Genomic DNA, 12,005 nt, shown 5'->3' with positions numbered 1-12,005 from the left:
TAAATTAATAAAGAGAATAAAAAAGATGGACATTAAAATAAAAAAAAATGTCATCAGGGTAGATGAGTAATTAAAACGTTAAACGTTTTCGTTGAACGAAAACGGAACGAGACAGTTTTCGGTGCTCTGGTTGACCGGTGCAAATGAGTCAACCAATCAGAGCGCCGAACGCTCTCTCGTTTCGATCTCGTTAAACGTAAAACAAACTCGTACTAAACCTTCAGTTGTACGTAAGTAAGCCTAAAATAAAATAAATAAAAATCAAATAACTAACCTAACATTAGAACTTGAGACGGAATGTGTTTATTCATCCCTGATCATGGCGCTTGCAACAGTGCCGAAATATCGGAAACTCATAGACGTATATAAACATGGTAAATATCCCGTCTCAAGTTCTAATGTTAGTGTTAGTGACCATATCAGTTTAAAAACTTAAATAACTAACCTATTTTAACCACCGGAGAGAGAGCCGCCACAGTATTCAGCGTTAGCACGACACACCACCACTCTGACCACATCCTGCCTCATCGTCAGCCCTTGACGATATCCACACCACCTGGAAACAAACATCATCGTCATCATCATCATCATCATTAATAACGTAATCCAAAGCTTTTTTGGGGACAAGCCCGCCACAACCTCCCATACCGCTGTAACTCCTGTAAGCCAGGATCTACAGTAGATACAATCATAAAAACACCGGAACACTGAAGTCCGGCGCGTCCCAGGGACATGAATGTCTTGAATCCCGCAACGAAATAAATCAGAAGATATTATTAGAGGAGAAGAAACAGAAAACGATAGTTTCCACTTCCCTCGGTGAATTTAATGCAGGAGATAGAATGACTTAAGCCTACAGGCACAACTTATTTGAACACTCTTTACAAATACGGCATTATAACAGCTGCGCCGCATATCCGTAACATTCCTAGTTCCCAGTTTGAAAATAACAATTTTTAATTTTTGGCATTCTATCAAATAATTGTATTGTGGCGACACTCTGACAAGTGACAGATGACAGTAGTCGCACATAGACTATCGACAAGCAAATCAACGGATGACGTCATAAATATCCTGCATCGCACATACGATGTTTACATGCGAATTAACACGGATAGAAAATCCCAACGAACAACAGTTGGGCAGAAAGCCCGCCAGGCATGATCACCTCGCCTGGTCGGAGGATCCTCCTTTTCTTAGGGAACTTTACTCTCTGTTCCCTAAAGTGGTGACCCCCGACGTGATTGAAACCAACCTTCACGGAGCAGATCAGCACCGTCATCCATATCGCCATCTCCCTCACCCATCACTTCTCCGCTGAGCGGTAATCAAGTCGCAGCCAACCAGCATCCTCGGCCTCATCTGGGACCACCACACGCTACATCGAAGATATGCAGCCTGGTTCTTCCCTACGGCCTCATCAGCGTCTAGGCACAGCACTCTCTGCACACGGTCTGAGGACGTCTTCCTCCCGTCAACGCAGACTACTACGCCACTACGCACCTACCCTCGCAGCATCTATTCCCCGACTCACCGTGGGACACTGCGAGCCTCACTACTCCGACTCACTGGAGTATCACCCTGCACCGCTCACCCGACTCACTGGGCATTTAGCGGCACAGTTCCGACTCACTGGAACTAGGGAATTTCTACACTGGCTCTGGCACCGCTCATCTCAAGCATCGACAGCCGTCTCAACAGGATCGACCTCCGGTCTTGGGGGGGAGTGATGTGGCGACACTCTGACAAGTGACAGATGACAGTAGTCGCACATAGACTATCGACAAGCAAATCAACGGATGACGTCATAAATATCCTGCATCGCACATACGATGTTTACATGCGAATTAACACGGATAGAAAATCCCAACGAACAACAGTTGGGCAGAAAGCCCGCCAGGCTGATCACCTCGCCTGGTCGGAGGATCCTCCTTTTCTTAGGGAACTTTACTCTCTGTTCCCTAAAGTATTATGCTTCTGTGGACGTGTACTCCTTGTTACCTACCTATTACATTTTCACAACATAGCTACATAGCACACCTCCGAAGGAAAAGTAACCTAAAACCTTCCGTGGACCTCCATAGAAAGATAGAAATTTAAGATCAAAATTAACCGAAACGGTCCAGCGGTTCTCGACTTTTAGCGAGCGAGAATATCTATAAATAGATATAGACATATACTTAATATGTATAAATACAAAATAAGATGAAAAACCGTCCCCTCCACACATACACACGTGGATCTCGTAATTTCAGCGCGGCAATACATTCGCCACCCCCCTCCCGTGCCGCTCAGAATGCCGAGTACATTCTTGGAATATCTGGCGTGGTTCGAGGCGACAATACACACCGATCAACACATATATTATAGTTGTGGTGATGTAGATATTTGGTTGACATACTGCTTTGTGGGACGGAGGACAAAGTTTCGTACTTATACCGTATTTTTTTTTTTGAGGGGGGCAAATCACCTTTTTCTCTCCAGGGCGAGGCGAGAAGGAGTGTCAGACTCTTTCTGACTAAAAACCACCCTGTTCCTACTCCTGCTTTTCGAGCCGGAGCCCCGGTAAACCCGCTAGATAGTCCGCAGCTCCGGGTACTATACCGTATGGAGAAACCTCTTACGACTTAATTTAAACCACATACATATTTGTTATCGTCTTGGCTGACGATATATTTTATTTTTATGGAACACGTCGGTAAACGAGCAGATGTATCACCAGATGGTAAGCAATCGCCGCCGCCCATGGATACTTCAAACACCAGAGGCGTTACAAGTGTGTTGCCGGCCTTTAGGGAGTTAGGAATTGAAGATTGGGAAGATTAGGAAGGGCGGAATTGGGCCTACGGTAACCTCACTCACACAACGACAACGCGTCATTTAAAATCAAATCTATCTGTTACATAACATTATTATATTTAGTAAAAAGACTCGGTAAGAGTGTGTCAGGAAATTAAATTAATTTATTTGATCTCGCTACCCTGTGGCTCACGACAGATATTAGCAGGGCGCCTCAATTAGGCTAGATATTACAGATTGGGTATTATAATTTTAATAAGCTGCTGACTGTAATAATTTTTGGGTATAATGTTTTTTTTTTATTATATTTACGTAAAATATTGCACGATTGGGTCCAATAAATACGAGGCTGGCTTGTTGTCTCAATTCGAAACTACACTTTAGAACGAGCGCCTAACTTCACTGACTGACAGACTGACGGACAATTCAATTTGACGTTTCAAAAGTGACGTTTTAGGATTAATTGAAATATAAATGTTTTGACTTTGGTTGCAGATGCAAATCCTTATTGTGACTTCATCGGTTTTATTGTAACTTTCGTGAGACATACTAAATTAATTATTATGTTATCGGCTTACTCACGTAACTGTTTGACGAGGAGTTCGAGTAGTTTCAAGCCATGAAAGACACACGACGCGGCGAGTAGCCAGTAGCAGCGCGACAATCGCAGCGTCATGTGTCGTAGAATTCTGCTCATGAATATGAGATGCCTCTAGCATGCAACTAAATCTTGGATCACGCAACGAAATAAATCAGAAGATTATTATCATTAGAGGACGAAGAAATATTATGAAATAACTTTAAAATAATCTATAATATAAAAATAAGTCGGGTTTTCTTTCCTGACGCTAGAACCCCAGAACGCACGAACCGATTTCCACGGTTTTGCATTCGTTGGAAAGGTCTCGGGTTCCGTGAAAAAAAAACAAGAAAAAATTCAGAGAAAAACAGGAAAACAACGAAAATCATTGGTGGCGAAACGGAGTTCACCGGGTTTGTCTATAGTTTTGTATTAATAACCCTTATAAATTTATAAGTATCTTAAAGTCTTAAGTAATCATACCTTAAAACAAATAACCCCCATCGTCAAGCTATCCAACTTTCCGGTCAGTGTGTCCCGCGCCCCATAATTGAGAGGTTTGCATATTTTCACGCGACGGCCCCACTGTTGGGGGGCTCGGGGGACCCCATCGAATGAAGATTAATATTTATACCCACAATAAACAACTAGTAACTTCACTTTATTGAGAACTTGAAATGTATTGTGAAAAAAAGAGGTCAACTTAAGGTCGTTTGGCACCCCACCTATACTCTTTTCGGGGGTGTGACTAAAACACAGGCTTCTTGTTGTGATAGTGTAGTATAGTATAAGGAGGCAAACAAGCTGACGGATCACCTGATGGTAAGCAATCGCCGCCGCCCTTGGACACCCGAAACACCAGAGGCGTTACAAGTGTGTTGCCGGCCTTTTGGGGTTTTTTTAAGGGGGGATAATCATCCAACGACTTCTCCCGCCTTGGGCAAGGCGAGAGGGAGTGTCAGACTCGTACTGACTAAAAACCACCCCGTTCCTACTTCTGCTTTCCGAGCCGGAGCCCCGGTAAGCCTTTTGAGGTTTAGAAATTTAAGGGTTGTTGGGAAATCGAGGATTCGGAAGTGCGGTATTTAGGCCTCTGGTAGCCTCACTCACACAACGAAGCACAACGCAAGCGTTGTTTTACGTCGGTTTTCTGTGAGGCCGTGGTATCACTCCGGTCGAGCCGGCCCATTCGTGCCGAAGCATGGCTCTTCCACACTTGAAAATTAATTGATTTATTGTACGGTCATCAAGAATAAGAGTGTGTAGCAAATATCAGTTTGATCTATCATTGGAAATGGGATAAAATTCCAATAACTCAAAAGGGGCAAACTAAATAAAATCGAGTTTCAGTTTGTTAAACTATTCGTTTTCAAATGATATTATGTCTAGATACAAAAGCGTTAACAAAGAAAACTGATCCTGAAATATTTCACAATTTAGGTCTGTCTGTACGGTTAGTACGAGTTTGCTTTACAATTGTTTTTTTTTAAACGTAAAAAAAACTCTTACTAAGGCAACTGATTGGTTGGTTCAACTTAAAGTTAACTCGTACTAAGGGTACAGAGCGCTGAACACGCTCTCATTTCGTCTAACGTAAAGCAAACTCATACTAAGGGTCGGAAAAGACTGAAAATATTCATTATTGTAAATTTTTCAGTTGCATTTTCATGACACCTGTAAAGTAGTTAATCTGTTTTGAAAGGTTATCACTAGATTCGACAAAATGTAGTTAAATTGAACATGAACATTTTTACGAAAAGAACGTAATAAATGCAGGCATTTTTAATTAAATGTCCATATTCAATTTTCAACAAATTTTTCACGTTCAATTTTGTCAATAACTACAGAAAAGCCTCGTCTCCACTAGAAACATTTGTCGAGCAACATTTGTCCTTGAAGACATCGGGCGATGTGGGACGACGTCGGGCGTCATCGCCGCGACATTGTTGAAAGGGTTCCTTGTCGCACAATCGATGAGAAATGGGAGTAGAAGAGAAGAGGGAGAGTGTAGGCTCGCCATGCTTCGGCACGAATGGGTCGGCTCGACCGGAGTGATACCACGGCCGAGCAGAAAACCGACGTGAAACAACGCTTGCGTTGTGTTTCGTTTTGTGAGTAAGGTTACCGGAGACCCAATTCCCTCCTTCCCAATCTTTCCCATCCCTGATTCCCGAAAAACAACCCTTAAATTCCTAACTCCTAAAAAGCCGGCAATGTACTTGTAACTCCTCTGGTGTTTCAGGTGTCCATGGGCGGCGGCGATTGCTTACCATAGGTAATACGTCTGCTCGATTACCGATTTTCATAAAAAAAAAGATTAGAGATAGAATGAACAGCTACATCAGCCGTTGTCACCAGGGGAACATGTTGCTCGACAAATGTTCCTAGTAGGGACGAAGCTTAAAACTTTTCATGTTCGTTTCATGTTCATGCACGTATAGCCGTCACGTCACACCGCATCACGTGTCATCGCACCGCTTCGCGTTAGCTTCTAGTTCGCTCATGTAGCGACGCAACTTGAGATACGCGTCCACAGGCCCGCATCGTACGCATCGCACGCAACGGATTTTAGTTTGTCTTGTATAGAAACTCATAAAACTGCGTCCACTGATCCGCATCGTACGGACCGCATCATCGGCAATGCCTACATGCGATGCGTACTGATGACGCATGACGTCATACGGAATGCGTACGATGCGGGCCTGTGGACGCGTACCTTTGCTCGGCATTCGCAGATACGACGTTTCAACCATTGAGCCAAAGCGACGAGGCAGTCCACAGAATTGTAATCAATCAAAAACTTTAGGAAAAGTTATGTTTACTTTAATCGGAAACGCATTTACATTCAATATTACGAAAGATGAAGTTCCATTCTAATTTAATATATTTAGTAATTTGATGGCCAAGTTTCTTTGTGTAATGTTTAACCTATAAAAAATATTTTAGGTAGTTTTTTTATATTTGATTGGTCGATGTTTGGCCGCTATCTCGTCCATAAGCAACTTATTAACTCGGGCCTTGAAGACATCCAGGTTGTACCCATCATGTAAAAAATGTTTCTACCTAAGGCTACTTTTCCACGTGCTATGCTACGTTGCTGTGGAATCGTTTGGCTTCCACCAATCATGTGCATTGGTACACATAGCTTAGCACTGGTGGAAATGGACTAACTAAACCATGATTTTTCTACGGAAAGATGGGAGCTACGGATGTGAGCTATGGATGGCTTCGCATACTCGACTTGCGCATCTTCCTCACACAGCTACATTCCTTAGTATCAGTTATTACATCAGCTATTACATCCTCGCATCATAGCTACATAGCTCATTGAAGAAGAGTAACCTAGGCGTACGAAATTTTACAATATCAATGTCGATCAATTGAAATTAGATTCAAAAGTAAACCCCCTAAAGTATGAAGTTACTTGCTCGTTCTTCTCCATAGGAACCTACACTTTGGAACGAGCAAATAAAGCAACTAGACGACTGACCGACAGACAGCGCCTTCGTAGTCTGATTGAAATAAATGATGTTGACTTTTGACTTTGATTTTGACATGGCTTTAATCTTTAATCTTTGATGTGACAGAGGTGTGAGTGACACTCCCTATTTATCACAATACGGTAGTTTGGTATTAGGAGACAGCCTTGGAGTTCTTACTCCGTCAATCAGTCGTCCCTTATAAAGCAAGCAATAAATAGGTATGTTGGGTTAACTATAGGTAACTAGGTAGTATGTACTTTCTAATATTATTTAGACACCACTGACAAACGGTGAAGGAAAACATCGTGAGGAAACCTGGACTTACAATTTCTAATTATAAGTTTGAAATCACCAATCCGCATTGAGTAAGCAAACCTTTTCCGTGTCAGAAGAGGCCTTATAATTTAATTTGAAACACATATTTGTTATCATCTTGGCTGACGATATACGAAAAATAATATTTATATTGTTTTAAAAATTTTAATTTATGTGAATTATTTAGTTGTTTTACGCTTCTGTAGATAAGTAATACTTGTAGTTTCATTTAAGTCATATGAGTGACTGTTGATGATGACGATTTAAACAATATACCTCTATTTTCAAAGCAAAAATTTCGTGTCTTGTGACATCACTACATAGTATAAAACAAAGTCGCTTTTTCTGTCCCTATATACCTTTGTATGCTTAAATCTTTAAAACTACACAACGGATTTTGATGCGGTTTTTTTAAATAGATATTACCATTCAAGAGAAAGATTTACATGTATAATACATGCATACATGCATAATATATCACCATTGCACCCATGCGAAGCTGGGATGGGTTGCAAGTTACGTTTAGTCAAACCAAACATGGCGTCCCTACAAATGAGAACAAGGCTTTTAATATTCAGCTTTCTGCACCAATACTGTCTGCCTTTGTATTGCAAATGACATACAAACATACATACATACATACTGATCTGCTTACACCCTGATTAAAGGAAAACTAGGTCGTGAATGTAGTGATGAACGATGTTTTTCATAGCTTAGGTTACATGTACTTTATTGCACGGTTGGCGTGGTTGCTGGGTAACCGGCTGTCGTGCTAATTGTAGCGGGTTCCAGAGTTAACTATAAACAATAATAAAAAACAATGTTTTTTTATATAACATCACGCCTTTATTCCCCGAAGGGGTAGGCAGAGGTGCACATTATGGCACATAATGCCAATGTACATCCACATTTCAAAATTTATGTTGTAAGTCCCATTATGAGCCTATTGCCATATACCGGGCACATTTTAAGACTCCGTACTACCACTGAGAAATTTTCGAAAAGCCGAAAAAAGCCCAGTAATACTTCGCCCGACCCAGGAATCGAACCTGAGACCCCTTGCCCGGCAGTCGCACTTGCAACCACTCGGCCAACGAGGCAGTCAAAGATTTTTTTATTTATTTATTTATTTAAAGCTTTATGCACAAGTACATGAGTGGACATAATGCCGTTGGCATTTTCTACCTGTCTGACCCTTGGGTGGTGCAGAGACCATAACAGTTTTTTGTGTCGGTTAAAGTGTTATTTTGGTTTTTGTATATTATGCACATTACGACACGTAATGCTGCTATACAATGCACACTGACTTTTTACCATTTGTATTATAAGACTCATGTAATAGGGGGTGAGCTTATTGCCATATAGGTGTTGTGTTATTGTTTTATTATTACCTACAGTTTAATACTCGGTAAAAACATGGGTAATTAAATTGTTACCAATACAACCCCCCTTGCTATGGTGGTGCCATCGTCCCCTATTGCTTAACCCACAATTTCGGAATACGCTCGAAGCCATAGGAAGATACGTATTGTATTACATTAGTTTTATCGAACATACTATCAGAATACACGGGTTTACTCGCTTTTAGTGTGTTTATGTTGTATGACTGACTCGTTTGTCGAGTGGTTGCAAGTGGGACAGCCGGGCAAAGGGTCTCGTATTCGATTCGCGGGTCAAAGTCAAAATTATTTATTTCAAATAGACCAGGAAGGCACTTTTGAACGTCAAAGCAAATATAATAATATTAATAAGGTCTGTCTGTCGGCCAGTCCTCTAGTTGCTCTATTTGCTCGTTCCAAAGTGTAGATTCCTATGGAGAAGAACGAGCAAGAAACTCCATAGGTTACTCTTTTTCAATCAGATTCACAATACAATTCTTGGTTACATTGTTTCGATTGCTTTAACTATGTGAGAACAATGTAAAACTAATATTCAGTCAAAGTGGTCAGGCAAAGTATTACTGGGTTCCTTTCGAAAATTTCTCAGTAGCAGCACGGTGTCTGGAAATGTGTCCGGTATATGACAATAGGCTTACCACCTAGTACATGGGACTTACAACTTAAATTATGAAAAGTGGGTTTACATTGTACAGTGGTATTACGTGCGTTATGTGTACCTCTGCCTACCCCTTCGGGGTTAAAGGCGTAACGATGATAATTTATGTACTTGATTTGCTTAAAACAGAAATATTGGATAATATGGATGTATATTATATTGATATTATCAAGATATAATTTGACAAATAATATCCAAACTCGTGTCAAACCATAATATTGACTTGTCTATTATTCGCTCGTTTGACCAGCGAATGAACATCATCTATTATGTCAACTAAAGCGAAAAATATTATATAAAAGACATACGTATTAGGGGTGAATTTCCACCAGGGATATGCTATGTAGCTATATGCTACGAAGATGTAACAGCTAAGCTGAGAAACTATGTGACCGTTTCCACTGATACTAAGCTATGTAGCTGTATGAGAAAGATGTGCAGGTCGAGTATTATTTTTATTTTTATTTTTTAAGGGGGGAATATTATCCAATGACTTCTCCCGCCTTGGGCGTAGCGAGTGGGAGTGTCAGACTCTTACTGACTAAAAACCACTCCGTTCCTACTTCTGCTCTTTAAGCTGGATCCCCGGTAAACCCACTAGGTAAGCAGCTCCGGATCAGACATCAGCCCTATCTGTGGTGGACTGATGGCTCTACAAGGCGCGCGCAGGCAGGTCAAGTAAGTGGTATATCAATAGTAGACAATCAATCCATAGCACGCATCTTTCTATATAAAAAACATAGCTTAACTGAGTCCGTTTCCACCAGTGCTAAGCTATGTGTACCAATGAATATGAGTGGTGGAAGCCAAACACATCCACAGCAACGTAGCATAGCACATCTCTGGTGGAAAAACACCGTAATAAAAGATTGTAATTCGTCTTATATAAATAGACAGTACAGGACAAATTTTCCTGCTCTTAGATTCTATATTTAGATTCATGAAAGACGCCTATATACTTTGAACATTTTAGTTATAAACAAACTAGCGTTTGGCAGCAGCTTCGCTCGCATTATCACTACATAGTAAAAAACAAAGTCGCTTTCTCTGTCCCTATGTCCCTTTTTATGCTTAAGCTTATCTCATCTTTAAAACTACGCAACGGATTTTGATGCGGTTTTTTTAGAAGGAAGATTTATATGTATAATAAATGCGTAATATATCACCATTGCACCCATGCGAAGCTGGGGCGAAACGCTAATTAATAATAAAGAAAAACATTTCATTTGCACCGTTACAACATATTGCAGGCAAAACAAAAAAAAAACAACACTGCGCAAAAAGGCATATTTGATTTCAGTCATGTAAATTAATGGAGAAAAGCTCTACTAGTTTCGAGTCACATAGGGACTCTTCATCATGAGTAGCGACGTTTCTACGAATAAAATGTGACTAGAAGTGACATCAGGCGATATTTCACATCGATGTATCGAAGAAAATAAAAAATACGCGTCTAATGTTTTAAAATACTCTACAAGACGGACATTAGAATAAACTTTCGAAGATATATCGATTTGAAATATCGCATGCCCTCACTTCTAGATTCGATTTATACGTAGAAATAACGTCCACTCCTGAACTTTGATTCGTTTTATCTAAGTAATTGTTGTTATCCATATCTATCTATACGACAAAATAAAAAAAAATACGTGTCTAATATTTTTCATTACCTAACTGACGGACTGAATAGATTTTTAAATTTTCATACCCCGTCATCATCCCTATTACTATGAAATCAAGTGATAGTAAGGGAGTGGGTGTTTATTCATAATAAATTATTTGTCTCGTAAAGGTAGCAGCAAGAATTTCTTGAATTCACACCACGAAACGTTTTCGCCGAATTACGCCCATAGAAATCTGTTTTCTATAGATACTTAAAATAGGTTTCTTGGTCGCTTTGTTGAGGTAGAAATTATTCCACAGAATTGTGAACCTTCAGATCTTATTTATTTTTGTCGTGGTGACCCGGAGGTTTAAGTTTAGGTGTACGGAAAATATTTAAAAATATAAATAACAATAATTTATTCAAAAAAGAACTGAAAAACTTACTTATTAAGCGGTGTAAGTACCGTATTAAGGATTTTAAATGATAATTTAGGAGTTAGTTTATAAGTAGATTTTTTTTAGGATATAAGTAGGTAAACGAGCAATCGGATCACCTGATGGTAAGCAATCGCCGCCGCCCGTGGACACCCGAAACACCAAAGGCGTTATAAGTGCGTTGCGAAGAAAAGGAAAGGGGGTACTTGGTCTTTGCCGTTAGTAAGTTTCGAACCCTCATGCATGAGGTGTTTAAGTGTGAGAGAGCCATGCTTCGGCACGAACGGCTCGACCGGAGAAATACCACAGCGTCACAGAAAACCGACGTGAAACAACGCTTGCGTTGTGTTTCGTTGTGTGAGTGAGGTTACCGGAGGCCCAATTACCCCCTTCTCAATCCCCGATTCCCTAAAAACCCTTAAATTTCTAACTCCCAAAAGGTCGGTAACGCATTTTAAACGCCTCTGGTGTTTCGACTACTCGTGTATCGGCTTATGTCATTAAAAAAGAGCCCGCATATACTTTATAAAAACACCCGTCACAGGAGGAAATTATAAAGTTGAGGAACGCTTTTTAATAAAATAACACAATATCATACCTACATTTTAATCCCCGAAAAGGGTAAGCAGAGGTACACACGTGTAGAACGTTACACCCACATTTATCCGGAGCTGCGGACTGCCTTGCGGGTCACCGATTCGAAAAGCAGGAGTAGGAACGAGGTGGATTTTAGT

General features: G+C 40.5%; 1 protein-coding gene across 1 annotated transcript in view; it reads right to left on the bottom strand.

Moving 5' to 3' along the window:
- LOC118278533 (glutamate receptor ionotropic, kainate 2) overlaps nucleotides 1-12,005 on the bottom strand; it is a 35,531-nt gene that overhangs the window by 19,107 nt on the left and 4,419 nt on the right. Inside the window, exon 2 of the mRNA XM_050703835.1 lies at nucleotides 446-556. Within this exon, the coding sequence (XP_050559792.1) occupies nucleotides 446-518 (73 nt within the window). The 5' untranslated portion in view covers nucleotides 519-556. The remainder of the gene's footprint in view (nucleotides 1-445; nucleotides 557-12,005) is intronic.

The sequence above is a fragment of the Spodoptera frugiperda genome, chromosome 24, assembly GCF_023101765.2.
Source record: "Spodoptera frugiperda isolate SF20-4 chromosome 24, AGI-APGP_CSIRO_Sfru_2.0, whole genome shotgun sequence".
Classification (NCBI taxonomy): Eukaryota; Metazoa; Arthropoda; class Insecta; order Lepidoptera; family Noctuidae; genus Spodoptera; species Spodoptera frugiperda.
Note: the sequence above shows the minus strand (reverse complement) of the source record. Positions and strands in the feature narration are given on the sequence as shown.